Source organism: Megalobrama amblycephala, linkage group LG17, assembly GCF_018812025.1.
Source record: "Megalobrama amblycephala isolate DHTTF-2021 linkage group LG17, ASM1881202v1, whole genome shotgun sequence".
In the NCBI taxonomy this organism is placed as follows: domain Eukaryota; kingdom Metazoa; phylum Chordata; class Actinopteri; order Cypriniformes; family Xenocyprididae; genus Megalobrama; species Megalobrama amblycephala.
In genome coordinates, this window is record NC_063060.1 from 11,874,329 (window position 1) to 11,893,771 (window position 19,443).

Consider the following 19,443-nt stretch of genomic DNA (forward strand, 5'->3'; position numbering starts at 1 on the left):
GCGTTTGTAAAGTGTGTTTGTCGTCATGTCGTCGAAACGCTGTTATTTTCATCCCGCAGTCCAATCACCGGGTCTGATTCCGGCTCAAATTGATAGGGTAAAATTAAAGACATGTTTACAATAACACTGAGCGCATGCATCTCCACGTTATGGTAAGTTTGGTAGCTGTAAACAGTGAGAGATCTTGAGGCAGGCGCGACGCTTAGTAAGAGCAACGCGACGCACTCCTTTATGGGCAAAAAGAGCGAATAAAATATAAGTTAAAATGATAAGTAGGTACATAAGAGCAGGATTGTAGGTACATTGGCAGGTCCCGAGGCAGGCGCATATAACCGTGGCAGGTCGCGGAGCAGGCGCGCATAACCGTGGCAGGTCCCGAGGCAGGCGTGCATAACCGTGGCAGGTCCCGAGGCAGGCGCATATAACGGTGGCAGGTCCCGAGGCAGGCGCGCATAACCGTGGCAGGTCCCGAGGCAGGCGCATATAACCGTGGCAGGTCCCGAGGCAGGCGCATATAACAGTGGCAGGTCGCGGGGCAGGCGCGCATAACCGTGGCAGGTCCCGAGGCAGGCGCATATAACAGTGGCAGGTCGCGGGGCAGGCGCGCATAACCGTGGCAGGTCCCGAGGCAGGCGCATATAACCGTGGCAGGTCCAGTGGCAGCTCCCCCTGCCACGCAAAGATTTTACTCCTACTGGATCCTTCTCTGCATGCCAAAGGACAAGCTTCTAAATCATACTTGGTAAAGTTTTTCTACAAAGACTCATTTTTGAGGTATAAAAGTATTTTTTCTCATCTACAGTATTTTCCTTATACTGTCTTAACCATTAATGTCTATGAAATTAAATCTGTCTTGTTTTGATGACCATTCTGTTGTCTAACATTTGATATCTTTGTCAAACATTAGCTTTGTTGTTTCTAGCTAGCAGGGTAGCTTGTCACGGGGTGGTACATTCAGGGACAATTGTAACACTGCATTACAATTGCCCCAGACACCAAAATAGTGTCCAGCTTAGTAAGGACATCAAAATAGATTGATAGATTCCAATAATTTAAGAAAAGTGTTTTTGCCTCTCAATCTGGGGATCCATTTTACTGAGTAGGCCCTGTACACTCTTTGTTTACAGCATGCCTAGGTTCAGACCAAGGAAAACAACAAGCAGAGTTAATTTGTTCTGGACAATATGGATGTAATTGATATTTAATAGTTTCAACTATATCCATATTCTCTGGAATTTATTGTGGTAATTTATATGAAGGTATTACATGTGTTGTTACAGTTGCTACCATATGCTGTTACAGTCGCCGGGCATGTGGGGGCAGATGTAACATTTTACTTCTAATGTTTCAATCAATATTGTGACTCTAACATTGCTTGTAAAAACATTTGAGTAGAACACAGATACTGAATAAAAAATTTTATCCAAATATTTCAAAAGGTTTTTGAGTAATGACGACATGACCAAAATTTGTTACGATTGCCCCCGGTCTCCCTTACCTGTACGAATTTGTTATCTGTAAGAATTTCCAAAATCCTTTTTATTTCTTTGTAGTTGCTGTTACATCATATTAGGCGTGATACCAAGTTAGCACCGTTTTAACTAGTGGGTAACTATGGTTACCACTATGGTAAATCTTTGAAAAGGCAATAATAAGCGCAATGAGCGCGGGGCTCCGGGGAGGGTGGCTCGCGAGTTTATCATAGAACAGTTACCCAAACGATTTTCCTGTCAGAAACATCCTCGTCGCTCACATTTACTCGCCGTCTCAACATTCACTCACTCAAACGGTGCTTTTGATTCTTTTATGAAGGCTGACTGTGTGGTTATGTGTGTTTCGTGCTTTAACAGCTCGGTGTTCCAGCACCGCGCCCGGATGGAAATGTGTCTTCCGGGGAAAAGCTGCTTTCAGCCAACGAGACACCGAGCACAACACGCCGCACAGCCTGGACATCTGCAACTTTCTACAGAAGCTTGTGCCTTTCTAAGAATGCATGCGGTTTGAGACGCACATCTATGGCCAGACATATGCGTCCCAGAGGGGAGAAGAGCCGTGGAAAATCTGATAGAGGCCCGTAAGAGCTTAAACCTCTAATTTTGCTATTTCATTCTGATATTAGTGCCGTCATTCATGGATGTGCACGTAGAGGCGGATCCGTTGCACGTGCAGACGGTGGATGAGCCACCGGGAGGCGCCACCGTGACCGTGACCGCCGCACAGTTTCAGGTCCAAACGGTGCTGAGCAGCGACGGGGAGCTCAACGATGATGACTTGCAGACGGGCGCTGGAGCTCAAACACCGGCAGCGGCTGATCCGATCACAGAAATCGAGAACGAGGAAGGTGCGTGTGCAGGGACGGACGCACCGGGCGAGGACAGCGCCGGGCAGAGCGCGGGGAAAACGGAAACGTTGGGCTCCAGTTGCAGCAATGAAAGCTGCATCCCGACCCCAGGCTGTCGGATCTGCTTTCAAGGAGCCGAGCAGGTGAAGTCATTCCTTCTGAGCTATTTATTGTGTGTCTATGTATATATGCGTCACAACGACGTCTTTGGTTGTTGCCAGGATTGTGCGCCATTCAGAATTAAATTGAGAATGCCTTAAATTCCAGTTCAATTCCTGAACTTGATCTGAGTTTGAATTAAAGAATGCTTAATTGCATTTCGAATTTGAATACAAGGAAGTTCATTTAGCAGATGCTTTTATCCAGAGCAACTTATGAGTAACACCACAAGCAATTTGTCAAAAGAGTCAACCAACATTAGTAGTACAAAATAAATGTAAAAACACAAATATCTGACTAAATTAACTTTTATGGACAGGGTGGAAGAACAGTTTCCCAGAATGCACTACCTGTGTTGAATCTCAGAACTGAATTACAATTCAGTAAATTTCTTTTCCTGTCATTTCAATTTATCTTCCTGTGGGGTGTGGCCAATGCAATTAAACTTCCAGCTCATAAATTACAATAGAGCCAGTTCTTGAATTCTGAATCCAGATCCCATCCGGATAATGGTCTTATGCAGGTAACAACATACAAAGCAATTCATAAATACACCCAGCTGTTCACTAGTGTTGGGACAGTCTGAGTAACATACACATTGTAAACATCTTTTCAATTGATTATGGGCCTACATAATTCATGCAATTATTAGAATATCGGAAACCTCAATGATTCGTAATGCTTTAAACAGACAGTGTGGTGTGTTGGTGACATCCATTAGAATATGTGATGCTCCATTCATGTCTAATGCTCTTCACTTCCTGCAGCTAATGTGCTTCCTCGAGGCGCCTTGTGTTTGTGTGTGTGTGAATGTGTTCCACTCTGTTTCAGACTCATTATAGTTCCAAATGAGGATGTTTCTGAAATTATTCATGAATGCACAGATAATTTTCCATCCACTCACTGAGATGAATCTCTGTCAATATGTGTATAGTGTTTCATTCACTCTAGATGTTCTCCTCAATTAGATGAAACTGCTCATCTGCCCCATTGTTCATGGCTCCACAAACTCAACTCCTCTTCAAATGCCCACAATAAAACAGCCATCAATCATCAGCTCAATCATCTGTGTGTTTTGATTGTTTGTCTGTACGTGTTGTGATTGGCTGCAGGGGGAGCTGCTGAGCCCGTGCCGCTGTGCTGGTTCTGTTCGACATGCCCATCAGCAGTGTCTGCTCAAGTGGATCAGTGAGAAGGGCTCCTGGAGCTGTGAACTCTGCAACTATCGATTCAACATCCTGCCTATACATATCAAACCACCACAACAGGTAAACACACACACACACACACACACACACACACACTCAGGGATTTATGATATATTGCCAGGACTTCATGCTAAGAAATTTACTCAGAAAAGTAAGCATTTAGGAGCCAAATTACTTTTTTAGCGGCCGTTTATATGACACCGTTTTCAACTAAAAACATAACACTTTTTATGTATTTTTGGTGCTTTTCCACTGCATGGTATGGCTCAGTACGGCATGGTACTGCTCGCTTAAATAGAAAACTTAAAAAGTTTTCACAACAAAACCCGCTAAATTGCTACTCAAAACTAGCCCAAAACTAGCCCAATCACGTTTCAATGGGGTTCACCAGTAAAAAATCACATTCCGGGGGTAAAATCCATTTTTTGGTGGGGTTCGCCTGGTAAAATTCACATTCCAGGGGATAAATATCATATTATTTGGGGTCACTTCAACCCACGGACATGAAAAACAACCCACGGCAACAGTGTTAAAGGATTAGTTCACTTTCAAATAAAATTTTCCTGATAACTTACTCACCCCCATGTCATCCAAGATGTTCATGTCTTTCTTTCTTCAGTCGAAAAGAAATTAAGGTTTTTGATGAAAACATTCCAGGATTATTCTCCTTATAGTGGACTTCAATGGCCTCCAAACGGTTGAAGGTCAAAATTACAGTTTCAGTGCAGCTTCAAAGGGCTTTAAACAATACCAGACGAGGAATAAGGGTCTTATCTAGTGAAACGATCGGTCATTTTCGAAAAAAAAATACAACTGTATATGCTTCATAAACACAAATGATCGCCTTGAACATGCTTCTGCTTTCCGTATTCTTCAAAAAGCTTCCACTGTATGTCCTACGCCTTCCCTATTCTACTCACAGAAAAAAACGGAACTGGCGCCGCGTTCGTTCCACTATAAGGAGGATAATCCTGGAATGTTTTCATCAAAAACCTTAATTTTTTTTCAGCTGAAGAAAGAAAGACATGAACATCTTGGATGACATGGGGGTGAGTAAATTATCAGGAAAATTTTATTTGAAAGTGGACTAATCCTTTAGTGTTCCGGCAGGAACACACCAAGCCAATGGTCATCAACAGGGATGACCACAAGCTTGAGAATACTGTCAAGTAAAGCCGATTCAAACACTTGGGAGAGCTTCACAATGAGTAGAATGAAGCCAGAGTCAGCGCATCAAGAGTCACCACACTCGGACATCTTCAGGAAAAGGACTACCAAGCCACTTCTGAAACAGAAACAATGTCAGAAGCATCTTACCTGGGCTAAGGAGAAAAAGAACTGGACAGTGAACAGTGGTCAAAAGTCCTCTTTTCAGATAAAAGTAAATTTTGCATTTCATGTTGAAATCATGGTCCCAGAGTCTGAAGGAAGACTGGAGAGGCACAGAATCCAAGCTGCTTGAAGTCTAGTGGGAAGTTTCTGAAGTTAGTAATGATTTGGGGGGCCGTGACGTCTGCTGGTGTTGGTCCAATGTGTTTTATCAAGTGCAAAGTCAATGCAGCCATCTTCCAGGAGATTTTGGAGCACTTTATACTTCCATCTGCTGACAAACTTTATGGAGATGCTGATTTCCTTTTCCAGCAGGACTTTAGCACCTGCCCACAGTGCAAAAACCACTTCCAAGTGGTTTGCTGACCATGATATTACTGTGCTTTATTGGCCAGCCAACATACCTGACCCCTGAATCTATGGGATATTTTCAAGAGAAAGATGAGAAACAGTCGATCCAACAATATACAGATGATCTGAAGGCTCAATAGTGCCTCAGCAGTGCCACAGGCTGATCACTTCCATGCCACACTTCACTGATGCTGTAATTTGTGCTAGAGTAAGTCATTTGCTGTAATACGTGCTGCCGACCAAGTATTGAGTGCTCAAATGAATATACTTTAAAGAACTTGAACTTTTCTGTTTTGAAAATCCATTTTTTGATTGATCTTAGGAAATATTCTAATATTTTGAGATACTGGTTTTTGGACTTTCATGAGCTGTATGCTCTAATTATCAAAATTTAAAAAAAAAAATGTTTGAAATGTTTTACTTTACATGTAGGGAATCTAGAATATATGAAAGTTTCATTTTTAAAAATGATTTACAAAAAAAAAAAATGAACTTTTTCACGATATTCTAATTATATGACCAGCACCTGTGTGTGTGTGTGTGTGTGTGTGTATGTATATATATATATATATATATATATATATATGTCAGACCATGACTTGCTTTCAGGTCAGTTGACGAGGCACAGACGTTCCTCTCATTGGTAGCCGAGGAGTGGATCCACGGCAGTAGTGGTGGCGCAACTATAACGATCAGCCAAAACCCACCCACTTTGAAGCGTAACTAAACAGCAGTTGAAAAGCAAACCGAGCCGAGTCGTACCACGCAGTGGAAAAGCACCATTTGACCGTTCAGTTACACGACAACAGCATTTTGGCGGCCTGATAACACAAGCTTTTGAAATCAGGTTTAAAAGTGCAAGTTTTTGAAAACAATACTGTTATCAGCTCCGCGTGAACAACTAAAACGTGAATTTGTGAAAACGGTGACATGCGTATTACATGTTCAGTCTATAGTTGCGTAGTGTTTCTTTACAAAGTTACATCGCCAACTACTGGCCTGACATGCATAATACAGCATTTTTAATCATTTTTGTGGATCCTTGATCTATATACAAAAAAGCAAAGGAAAAACGTTTCCATTTTTAGTACGTTGTTGTTGTATAAACATACCCTTAGTTGACAAATTACAGAATTGCTAAGTTGTTATTCAGATGTGCTTTAGTTTCCATTTGATGCTGTAATTGTGGTTCTAATTGTATTTGAGCCATATAAATGTTACTCATAAGAATATGTATGCCTGTACAAAACATAACATATAATGAGTAACGTAAGTCTTGCAAAGCTAAAGTGTACATCACAGTAATTGTTCTGGTTCATTTTGAATCAAGAAATGATTCACGATTTAGTGAGTGAGTCAGTTGCGAATTCAGTAACGATTACTTACTGATTTAAATTAATAAATGCCTGTTCACACCAAGAACAATAACAATATAGATATTGATATTAGCATCTGCACCAACGTTATTAGAAGCTTGTGGTGCAGTAATGTCGTCTGCCACTTTACATGCTCTACCTCTTTAAAGTTGGATGGATTGTAATTGGCTGTCAATTATTTTATTGTTCGTCAGCTGGAAATAAAATTTTCTAAAGTGATACCAATGATATCGTTCCTCTGTGTGATTATCATTATAGTTGTGGTGTGAACTTCACTATTCTTATAGAATTCAGTCCATTATTAAAACTTTGTAGTTATCGTCCTTGGTGTGAACGCCCCTTAACGACTGAGTTTACAATGGTTTTGTGATTCGTTTTGACTGATTCAGTAAAAGAAAACAGTAATTTGTAAATGAATCAGACAACACGGCTAGCACTGTGTTTGTTGTTGTTTTACAGATTGTTATTGTCACCAATGGTGACTAGATTAAATGTTTTTTTTTGTCTCATTTATTGTCATATTAGTTGCAGTCTGGAGCTCTGACCGGTGACTGTGTTTTTGTATGTTTTGCCAGTGGCAGACTGTCACCATGACTCTGGTGGAGAAGGTTCAGGTCATTGCAGTGTTTCTGGGTGGCATCTTCCTATTGGCCAGTGTTTCGTGGCTGCTGTGGTCAGCTCTGAGTCCAGAGGCACTATGGCAACGCAGTGACATCCTGTTCCAGATCTGCTATGGCATGTATGCAGTCATGGACCTTGTGTGTATTGGTGAGACACAAATTAATATACACAAATTTTGTGGGTGCATGTCCATTTAAAGGTGCTGTATGTAATTTTTTGACTGTTCTAAAGTGTAAAAATACCATATGTGACCCGTGCTGAATATTCACTAAGTTGGAATGCTGCGCCTGCGCTTTAAAATGATACCAAACTTGGACTAATGAGGAAGTTGGTCTAAAAGGGGAAATGAGCAGAGAAAAACATAATTTTTCAAAGACAAAGGAAAGGTACTCCTCTCAGAAAACATACAAATAAAGATACTTTTAGATGTTAGATGAGAGCTTAATGAACTCAAACCTCAAACTCGACCACAATTGACATTTTTTATTTGTTTTGCTTCAATTTCTTCAAATACTTTGTATTTGGGCTGCAGTACCCATTTCAACCATTAGCTGTCAATATTATATATTGAACCTTTAACTATGGCTGACAAATCTAAAATAATCTAAAAAAGTAGGGCTGGGTTGACTATGTCGATTAATTGGTTTTAATCAATCTTCGTTTTGATAAACCGATATTGTAAATCCCAAGATCTTTTAGCCTATTTCAGTTGATGCGTCAACAAAACATCAAAATGTATTTGTAGCCGCTCAATTGTATCACTGTTTCAACCGTGGAAAGATGCTAATATAAAACTACAGCTTGTAAACAATGTCACATTACATAACTCAATAGTTAGCTAGAAAAAAACTCTAGAGAACATTTTTATTTTCAATATTCATATTTTTACTTAACCTGTTAGTGATATTTAATGTGTTTAAATAAATCATGAGTTTTTATGACAGCCACCATTTAAATGTTTCTATTTCAACAACACAACAAATATTTTTTTTCCTTTTTTTTCCTTAAAAAAATTGACAATTTTATTTATCTATATTTCTTTGGTCTTTATTACGTTACAAACAGAAAATACAGGAAATATGCACACAAAATGTAAAAAAAAGTAATGTTTTCAGATTTTTTAAAGCTGCAGTCTGCGATTTTTTTATTTTTTTTATTTTTTATTTTTTTCCTCTTTGTCGCCATCTCTTGTTTGAAACCTGCAACTGCAGTCATATGCGGAACAGTTATCTGTACGTGTGTTGTGCCTCGGCACAGCTCGTCAGTGCGGATGAATCTAATGCTTGCTGCCAGTCACCGCACCGGTGTGGATACTGTACTTGTATAATGTCTTGAAAGTATGACTAATATAAGAATTTTCACTGGAAAATATCATCTCAACAAGTAAGTAACATGTCTGCCACTTTTGTTCTGACCAACTGAGGAAAAAGTATTAGGCCTACAATAAATCGCGTAGCCAATGATGATTAAATCTAACGATCGCTTAGCTCGGATCATGCCAAACCATGCAAATTATTATTACTGTTATACTTTGTTTTCAAATCGTTAATGTTAACAACATCAGCATTACTATGACTGTGTGTATATATATATATATATATATATATATATATGTATACCTGTAGATTTCAATTCACAGTCCAAAGCCTTTTCCTTTTTGACTACGGGTGAATCTCCAGTTGTCACTGATGATTGTCATTTGGACCTTTCTGGATTACAATCCACCATCAAAATGATAAGTTTAATTATTTCAGCTGCTGTGAGAAAAGGCTATAAATGTGCCGCTACCAGCAGCATCCTCACGTGATAAAACCGATTCGCCTGGACTCCTTCCTTTCTGTTTACGGAAGTGACGTAATGACGCACAGAGGAACTGCTGCATGCTCAAATTTCCCGTGAAAATCCACCGTGTCACTCTTATTATAAAACATTACTACAAGCTTACCGTTGTGAATCAAGCTAAGATAATGAGATATGTACTTGCTAAAAAATTGATTTTGGATAATTTTTAACCAAAAAAAGTTACGGACTGCAGCTTTAATACAGCATACAAATTTCCTGTATTTTCTGGTTATATTCTAATAAAGAGACTGAGAAATAGTTATATATGGTCATTATACCATTGCTAAAACAACATCTAATGGTGGCCTAAGGCTTTTGCACAGTAATGTTTATACAAACGAATCCATAACGAATCACATCAAGAGCATGTGAATCAGAATCAAGTCATGAAAAGTGTGTCAATAACTGGCAGCCATACTAAAAAAAGTGTGTGTTTACATGTGCTAATAATACATTTGCTTTTCAGGTCTGATTGTTCATGAAGGTGGTGCTGTGTACAATGTGCTCATGCGCTGGCGGGCCGTTAATCTCTTCTGGGATGTCCAGAACTACGATAAAAGCCGAGACCTGGAGACCACACACAGCCCTCACCGCAACCTGTGGCTGCCTCTCACACACACACACACAGTCTCCAACTCACACTCACAAACCACCCGACTGGAGTCATCACCTCGATGCCCCCTCCGCCTCTTCTCCATGTGCCTGAATGTGACCTCTGACCTCTCCCCCCAAGAGCAAGGCTCAGGAGAGCTCGTCGTTAGGGTCACATCAGTTTGACATCAAATTAACTCATTCAGGGACCAATCCACTCTCCCTGCACCATCCTGTTGTGGGAGGGGCCTCAGTGTTGGGAGGAGCCTTACTTGAAAAGCACTTTAGAAGATACGCAAACTGATTTAAATTATATATTGAATTGTTACTTCGAGCTTGGAGTTCTGGATCAGCCTTTGAGCATCGAAGTAAGACTGCAAAGCACACACACAGACTTTAACAAAATTATAATGCACACGAAATGTATTACTGCTGTTAGACAAATGAATGTTTGTTTAAAACTTTTTTGTTCCGGTTTTTAATTTCCATACTGATAAACTACAACTACGCTTCACCCGCCATAATGAACAGGAACCTTTTACCAGTTACAGGCGCTTACGCATTTCCACTATCTCCGACATATGCGTACAATTTTCAAGTATCGTCCCCTAGTGGCAGTTGCATGGAACTTTAAAAATGGTTGTGAAGCAGCCGTTTCTCCCCTTATTCACCATGGTAAAATAAATTAATTATAAATGTATGAAAATATCCACACAAAACAAATGAGCGCCGGTACATTTAGAAGAAATGCATAGTAGGTTTTATAGGGCTAATCAATGCAATTAATTATGTAATAATTATTTCAGATATAATTATTCATAACCACCTATTTTACAAAAAGACTGTTTAAAGAACATTTTAGTGCAAAAATATTGGTAATTCTCAGCTCGTGCATATAGTTTTGATTAGTATACCTCATATCCAGTCAGGCGGTCATATATGGTCCAGCTGCAAATGTTCAAATGCTACATCAAACAAAGCTGCGAAAACATTGATTTCACAAGGAAGTAGTGGAGAAACACAAGGGATAGCAAAAGTTTAACAAACATTCAAAAAGAAAAAAGAGAAAGAAATAGAAGAGAAATAGATTTTTTTTAAGTAGCATTGGTAAAATAGTCACTATTTTTTTTTTTTTTTTTTTAGAAATGTTAGTAGTGTTTGCTAGTGTAAAACTTGCCACCACAATATTAGACTGTTGTGGATGGTTGGGTTGGTCAGTCGCATATGTCTAGTTCAAACATCAGAACAAATCAGATACAAAAAATTCTGCATGTGCATAAATTTGTAACACCACACAGCTCCCATACTTCTCCCCAATGGAAATTAATGACTTATGTTCTGTCGTTTGTCAGAGATAATGAAAAGGCAGCTTTAGAGTTAAAGGGTTAGTTTACCCAAAATGAAAATGACCCCATGATTTACTCATGCTCAAGCAATCCTAGGTGTATATGACTTTCTTCTTTCAGACGAATACAATCAGAGTTACATTATATTGCCAAAAGGGACGCCTGCCTTTACGTGCACATGAACTTTAATGACATCCCATTCTTAATCCATAGGGTTTAATATGGAGTTGGCCCACCCTTTGCAGCTATAACAGCCTCAACTCTGATGGAAAGGCTTTCCACAAGGTTTAGGAGTGTGAATTTTTGATCATTCTTCTAGAAGCACATTTGTGAGGTCAGGCAGTAATGTTGGCGAGAAAGCCTGGCTTGCAGTCTCCACTCTAATTCTGTCGGGTTGAGGTCAGGACTCAGGCCAGTCAAGTTCCTCCACACCAAATTCACTCATCCATGTATTTATGGACCTTGCTTTCTGCACTGGTGCTCAGTCATGTTGGAACAGGAAGGGGCCATCCCCAAACTGTTCCCACAAAGTTGGGAGCGTAAAATTGTCCAAAATGTCTTGGTATGCTGAAGCATTAAGAGTTCCTTTCACTGGAACTAAGGGGCCAAGCCCAACCCCTGAAAAACAACCCCAAACCATAGTCTCCCCTCCACCAAACTTTACACTTGGCACAATGCAGTCAGGCAAGTACTGTTCTCCTGGCAACCACCAAACTCAGACTTGTCCATCGGATTGCCAGACAGAGAAGTGTGATTTGTCACTCCAGAGAACACGTCTCCACTGCTCTAGAGTCCAGTGTTGGCATGCTTTACACCACTGCATCCGATGCTTTGCATTGCACTTGGTGATGTAAGGCTTGGATGCAGCTACTCGACCATGGAAACCCATTCCATGAAGCTCTCTATGCACTGTTCTTGAGCTAATCTGAAGGGCACATGAAGTTTGTAGGTCTGTAGAAGTTGGAGAAAGTTGGCGACTTCTGCGCACTGTGCACCTCAGCATGCGCTGACCCCGCTCTGTGATTTTACGTGACCTACCACTTCGTGGCTGAGTTGCTGTTGTTCCCAATTGCTTCAACTTTGTTATGATACCACTAACAGTTGACCGTGGAATATTTAGTAGTGAGGAAATTTCACAAATGGACTTATTGCACAGGTGGCAACCTATCACGGTACCACACTTGAGCTCCTGAGAGCGACCCATTCTTTCACAAATGTTTGTAGAAGCAGTCTGCATGCCTAGGTGCTTGATTTTATACACCTGTGGCCATGGAAGTGATTGGAACACCTGAATTCAATGATTTGGAGGGGTGTCCCAATACTTTTGTCAATTTAGTGTATATTAAATAATGTCCTGTCTCTTCTAAGCTTTATAATGGCAGTAAATAGAGGATGAGATTTTGAAAAAGCCCCAAAAAGTGCAAATATCCATCATAAACTGCTCCAGGGTTAAGGCCAGATCAGACAGAACGGCACATCGCACTGCCTTTTTTTGGGTTGATTTTAGAAAAAAAGAGCAGTGCGCTGCTTCTGTTTATGTTGCTAGGCAACCACTGAATCAGCTGTCCTGTCAGTGTAGTGCGAGCGCTCTTTGGTTTGCTGTTAAACTGTCATATTATTTACATATTATTGACTTGCGGTTTGTGAAGTCATACAGCTCCGCGACAGCCACAAGAAGTTTGTCCTCCATCATTGCAGTGTCCAAGCAACTTTAAAGTTTCGTAAGCACAAAGGAAGGCCCGCCTCTCCATTCATTTGATTGGACAACTGGCGCTTTTCTGCAGAGTTGCTTTTTTCCAACTTCAGGCGCTCGGAGTTAGAACGTGAGCCGGCCGGGGTGCATAAACAGTGCGCAAAACGCTCACTGCCAATAGAAAACAATTTTAAAAAGGCGCCTTGCACTGCAAAAAATGTGCTCTGTCTGATTTGGGCCTAATTAAGTCCTTCCGAAGCGAAGCGATGCATTTGTCTAATAAAAATACCCATATTTAAAACTTTATTAAACTGAAGTAACTAGCTTCCGACAGACGGAATAGTGTACTCTGACCTGACGCATGACTTAATGATGAACGCGGAAGCGCAGAGGAGAGAGCAAAACAAAACACCGGTCACGAATTAGGGGCTGTTCACACCGTTTTTCTATTCCAATGCGCTACTATCCTATTGTTTTTCTATGTAAACGTGCTTGACGGACGTGCATGACCGTTACGCTCACGTCTTGCGTCTTTTGCAGTGCCTCGCACATGAGCTTGTTTTTAAGACTAAATGAATTACAACTTTTACACGCAGCGCAGCTCATCAATATCAGTTCCAAAACAGTGGACCAATCAGAAGAACTTGGAGGTGGGGCAAGCGTTGCAAGCTTCTGTTTACTGTAGCAAGTTGGCATGACAGCTGTTTTATTTGAAGGCAACATGGCGGAGGAGGTGCTCATTATCTTATTTTTCCATGTCAAAACTCGTATCTATCAATTCTGCTGTTTGCCTATTTCTAGAGGTGTTCTGTGTGAATGGCCTCTCAGAAGTCTAAAATGAGAATTTTAAAGAGAAATATTGTAGAAAAAATTTCATTTTTGGGTGAACTATACCTTAATGCTAAGCCAGACGATGCTGAGAATACAATGATTTCACAGGGAAGTACTAGAAAAACAAGGGATTGTAAATGGGATTAACTTTTGCTTCAATGCATTCTGTTGTAGGCATCTGTCAGTATGAAATTCATACAAGCGAGTCCAGCTACCATTTTACTCTATTCCCACATGATTTTAAATGACCCTCAGAAAGATCTTACACATTGTCATCTGCCAATGCTTAAGTGCCCTACATTTCACGTTGTGTGTATTACAGCAAAAAACAAACTGACTTTGGACTATTAGTCTAGACTCATACAAAATTCATGAAGCAATGGAGTTGGTGGTTGGATATTGCAGTAAACTGTGTGACGCTGGTAATCATTGTACGCTTAAGATACCAAACCCTGGGCGAGTGATTTCAGAAGCTACTTAAGACAGATATATATGTAATATAAAATGTTAGGAGTGAAATAATTACAAATGTATGTTTTACATCATAAGCACATTGAAAGCCTTCTTAAAATATCTTAAAAGAAGTCTACATAGAAAATGCAAATACATTCTGCAGATTTTCACCCAAAATCCGCACTGAAAATAGTAAGTCTGCTGATTGCATCTGGGCACATTGTTTTCATTTTGGCACAGTTTTAAGCTCTGGAAACTTGACCAGCGTTCTTGACTTGGTGCTAACTGATTAGCATAGTCTACAAAAGATTTCATTCAGATGTCACCGAGATATACAAAGTGTTAAATGAGATGTTTTTCTGTCAGAGAAATCTGTTCGGCGCTGCAAAGGGAATGTGGATGAAAATTTCAATGAATGTAAGAGTCTTTGACTTTTGTTATATTTATTGCCTATAAACTAATGCACATTAAAGATACAAAATGAGAAAGATTTTCCTGTTGTTTTAGTGTTTTTATAGGCTTAGAGTAGAAAAATAATAGGACCAGAGGGAGTAAATCCAATAGTATTATCACAATCCTGCAGTTTATAAAGGTTTATAAAATATACAGCTTCTCAGAATTATATAATATACAATATAAACATTGCACATATTCACTGTCACATATAAAACAGACTTAAAGGGCACTCTGTGTGTTTGCATATGTGTATATATTTCTGTGTGTGTGTGTGTTTTTAAAGGCACTGGACATGAGTGCTGGTTATTTCAGGGGCTGGACATTCTGCCTGCAGAATTCCAAAGAAATGCAACTGGACTTGATTTAAAATGTTAATAAAACGTAAAATATGGGGCTCGGTGAACAGACGTACATGTGGCACAGTTTTAAGCACAACAACTGAATGCGTGTGCCTGTGGGAACATGACAGTGTCTGTTGTGAAAGTGTCTCATGATATTGTCTTTGGTTCTTTTGCACTCAGCATTGAAGGGTCACTCTTTTTGTGTTCAAACATTTTGCTGACGTTTATCCTCAAAGGCACATTTACAAAAATAGTTTGTAAGGGGGTGAGAGATCACCAGTTGCTGCCATGGCTGCTGATGGATTGACAAGTGCTGAAACGTTTCTTCACTATTAGGCTGATGTAAGCCTTCATGAGCTTTGCGATGTCCATCACCTGCAGAGACACACAAATAACCAGTGTTATTTTAATATCAGTGATAAACTATTAAAGTTTTTATTATTATTCTGAATTAGTTGACCCATCCCTTACACCTTAACCCACCCTTAAAGGGATAGTTCACCCAAAAATGAAAATTATCCCATGATTTACTCGCCCTCAAGCCATCCTAGGTGTATATGACGATCTTCTTTCAGACGAACACAATCAGAGATATATTTAAAAATATCCTTAATCCTCCAAGGTTTATAATGGTTGTGAATAGGGTGCTGCGTTTTGAAGCCAAAAAAAAAAAAAAAAAAAAGTATCCATCCATAAAAAAAATAAGTGCGTTTTTGTAAGAAAAATATCCATATTTGAAACTTTATAAATTCAAATAACTAGCTTCCAGCAGATTTGTCCTTTGACCTGACGCACAACGTAATGATGAACGCAGAGGCACAGAAGATAGAGCAAAACAAGTCTTAAAACGATAATTTTTAAAGAGAAATGTTGGAGGATTTCAATATAAGAGAAGAGGAGCTTAAATTTGTTGCACAGCCCTATTTGTTTGAACCGCGAGAGACGTCTAAGCTTGCAATACTCCTACATCCTGCGTCATACATCGCGTCAGATGATTACTCATTTAGTGCAAGTCAGCTTGCGCATTCTGTGTACGGTCATCCACCGGAAGCTAGTTATTTGAATTTATAAAGTTTTAAATATGGTTATTTTTACTTTTTTTATGGATGGATGCATTATTTTTGGCTTCAAAACACGGCCCTCCCATTTACAACCATTATAAACCTGGGAGGACTAAGGATATTTTTAAATATATCTCCGATTGCGTTCATCTGAAAGAAGATAGTCATATACACCTAGGATGGCTTGAGGGTGAATAAATCATGGCATAATTTTCATTTTTGGATGAACTGTCCCTTTAAACCTACCCATACCACCAAACCTGTCTCTAACCTTATCTGTATCCAACCTCAATAGCAGCAAATGTGTTTTGTAATACAATATGAACACAATAAGTACATTGCACTTATTTATTCATGTAAGAACATCAAATATCTGTATTCAAGTATTCAGTTTGGGAAACATTTACTCCACTGCATATCAATGCATTGTATGCATTACTTTTTCCACAACTGCATTTCAGAAAAAAATACCATTCCATGTTATGTCAAAGTAAAGAACTCAAGACTCGCTTTGAGATGTGATAATGATATCAGATTCATTAAAGGTGCCCTAGATTCAAAAATTGAATTTACCTCGGAATAGTTAAATAACAAGAGTTCAGTACATGGAAAAGACATACAGTGAGTCTCAAACTCAATTGTTTCCTCCTTCTTATATAAATCTCATTTGTTTAAAAGACCTCCGAAGAACAGGCGAATCTCAACATAACACCGACTGTTACGTAACAGTCGGGGTGTACGCCCCCAATATTTGCATATGCCAGCCCATGTTCCCAACATTATGAAAGGCATTAGACAAGGGCAGAACGTCTGGATGTGCACAGCTGAATCAACAGACTAAGTAAGCAAGCAAGAACAATAGCAAAAAATGGCAGATGGAGCAATAATAACAACTGACATGATTCATGATATCATGATATTTTTAGTGATATTTGTAAATTGTCTTTCTAAATGTTTCGTTAGCATGTTGCTAATGTACTGTTAAATGTGGTTAAAGTTACCATTGTTTCTTACTGTATTCACAGAGACAAGAGTCGTCATTCTTTATAAATCTCTCCAACAGTGTAGCATTAGCCGTTAGCCACGGAGCACAGCCTCAAACTCATTCAGAATCAATGTAAACATCAAAATAAACACTGTACTTACGCGATTAGACATGCTGCATGACGAACACTTTGTAAAGATCCATTTTGAGGGTTATATTAGCTGTTTGAACTTTTTTTATGTTGTTTAAGGCAAGCGCGAGCTCTTGGAGCGTGGAGCACGAGATTTAAAGGGGCACACACCCTGAATCGGCTCATTTCTAATTATGCCCCAAAATAGGCAGTTAAAAAAATGAATTAAAAAAAATCTATGGGGCATTTTGAGCTGAAACTTCACAGACACATTAGACTTATATTACATCTTTTAAAAAAAAGTTCTAGGGCACCTTTAAGAATCATCATGATTCATTTTTTTTCCAATGGAGCTGTTGAATTGGTTCAAAAACCACACTAAATGATTCATTCATGAATGGACTGATTCAATTGCTGCAATTCTCAGGCTAAGAACTAAAAACTAACTGATGAGTTAAATGTTTGAATCATTGAATCACAACTCAAGTTAACTCAAATGATTCAAATCACAAATTTGACAGATGAAGGGATAATTAAGTTACTATAAATGTTAGTGTTGCTTATTGTAGAAGCATGGAGAAAAGTTTGTACCATGTTAGTGTTGAAGAGCAGCTCTCGTCCCTCCACGCTGATCTTGTAGATGTTTGGCTGCGGTGCACCAAAGGACAGAATGACCTCGTAGAGAAACACCTCCAGAGGCCACGCCTCTCCACGCTTGTACACGCACACTCCCTTACGACTCACGCCCAACCACAGCTCTCCAGGATACACACCGTCTACACACTGATGCACAGAGAGATTTTATTCAGTGACCCTGCTGGCTGAACATAAGTGAGTGTACTGGTTTGAACTACATAATGAAGACCCAAAATCCTTTTATTGTAGTTTGTATTCAGGTTTCAAGCCACGCCCCCTACATTACATAGCAATGTCCTCATAATTCAAAAGGCTAAATAAACATACTAAATGATTTATTAAAAATGTAAAAATGCAGAATGTTTTTGTGACAGGCAGATTTAGGGTAAGGCACTAGAAAATGTTATTAGCTCAGTATAAAAACCATTACGCCCATGGAATATCCTCATAATGATAGGTGTGTGAGTTCTCACCTCCACATCAAAGAGGGTGGAGCCGTATCCCTGCCATTCCTTGATGAGACTCATGTATTTTTTCATGGCTTGCTCCTGTTCCATCCCCTGCAGTTTACGCCATTTTTCCACCAAACAACTTCTCAGCCCCGCCTTCTCATCTTGCAGCCATGCCTCTATGGCTGCAGGCTCCTCCCCTTGGCGCTGTCGCCCCAGTGTCCCTCGGAAGCTCCGCCTCAGCGTGCCTTCCAGGAAACTACCTCTCTTTCTGTCTGTGGATGGTGTGGCAGATGCGAAGCACCGTGCGGACTGCTGTACTCGAGCACGCAGACGGGCCATGGGGAACACCTGCTCCAACTCAGGCAAGACGCTCTGCGTTGTGTAGTCTCCCAACAAATACTGCAACCGAAGAGCAGCCAGAAACTGCAAGGTCTCTTCTGGGGCAGGATACTGACCCCTAATGACAGCTTCATGAGCCTGAGAGAAAGAAAGAAAGATTTTGTGAAATGATTACAGTGAAGAAATCACCCTAAAAATCTGTTTTTGGCTTGACCGTCAATAGATTTATTATTAAAAATCTGTGTACATGCATGATTGAGTGTGTATTTGTGTGTGACCAACAGAATAAAGCAGAATGTTATGACACACGATCTTAAAGGGTTAGTTCACACAAAAATGAAATTTCTGAAATTAATTACTCACCCTCGTGTCATTCCAAACCCATAAGACTTTCGTTCATCTTCAGAACACAAATTAGATCTTTTTGATGAAATCTGAGATGTTTGTTCCTCCATTGACGACCACTTTGACCACTTCAAAAAGTTAATAAAGAGATCAAAAAACGAATCCATATGAATCGAGCGATTTAGTCAAAATTTTCTGAAGAGACTCTTTTTATTTTTATGATGAACAGATTTAATTTAGGCTTTTACTCGCATGTAAACATTGATCAGTGAACATAAGCAGAAGCTCAACCGAACCTGAATAATGTACAAGAACAAACCTCTTCCGACGCAACACAAGAATGAACCTCATTGGTTATGCAGCACGTTTGAGCTCCTGGAAGAGGCTTGTTCTTGTGCGTTATTCAGGTTCGGTTGAGCTTCTGCTTATGTTCACTGATCAATGTTTACATGCAAGTAAATTAAATCCGTTCATCATAACAAATTAAATCCGTTCATCGTAACAAATTAAATCCTTTCATCATAACAAATGATTTGGACTAAACCTCTCAATTCATA

The 19,443-nt window shown here is 39.6% G+C and overlaps 2 protein-coding genes across 3 annotated transcripts in view; one reads left to right on the forward strand and one right to left on the reverse strand.

The window, feature by feature from the left end:
• The first annotated feature begins 558 nt into the window (after positions 1–558).
• marchf11 (membrane-associated ring finger (C3HC4) 11) lies at positions 559–11,302 on the forward strand. Of its 2 annotated transcripts, XM_048164019.1 has the most exons (5): positions 559–774; positions 1,851–2,484; positions 3,613–3,768; positions 7,340–7,532; positions 9,694–11,302. In XM_048164019.1, the coding sequence occupies exons 2-5, from the start codon at positions 2,131–2,133 to the stop codon at positions 10,002–10,004; spliced, it is 1,014 nt and encodes a 337-aa protein (XP_048019976.1). In that variant the 5' UTR covers positions 559–774; positions 1,851–2,130; the 3' UTR covers positions 10,005–11,302. The 2 variants fall into 2 exon arrangements, with proteins under 2 accessions (XP_048019976.1, XP_048019978.1); XM_048164021.1 differs by lacking the exon at positions 559–774 and having other exon boundaries at positions 1,581–2,484.
• Positions 11,303–14,567: 3,265 nt separating this feature from the next.
• The window catches only part of myo10 (myosin X), a 59,750-nt gene continuing 54,874 nt past the window's right edge, over positions 14,568–19,443 (reverse strand). The window contains exons 39-41 of the mRNA XM_048164002.1: positions 18,224–18,679; positions 17,706–17,897; positions 14,568–15,313 (exon numbers count right to left, since the gene is read on the reverse strand). Coding sequence (XP_048019959.1) covers positions 15,212–15,313; positions 17,706–17,897; positions 18,224–18,679 — 750 coding nt within the window. The 3' untranslated portion in view covers positions 14,568–15,211. The remainder of the gene's footprint in view (positions 15,314–17,705; positions 17,898–18,223; positions 18,680–19,443) is intronic.

Excerpts from the sequence above, each read along its gene's own strand:
- marchf11 (XM_048164019.1), top strand. The coding sequence starts at position 2,131 with ATGGATGTGCACGTAGAGGCGGATCCGTTGCACGTGCAGACGGTGGAT. Across the intron at positions 2,485-3,612 it reads GCTTTCAAGGAGCCGAGCAG|GGGGAGCTGCTGAGCCCGTG; the intron begins GTGAAGTCATTC and ends GATTGGCTGCAG. Across the intron at positions 3,769-7,339 it reads ATATCAAACCACCACAACAG|TGGCAGACTGTCACCATGAC; the intron begins GTAAACACACAC and ends ATGTTTTGCCAG.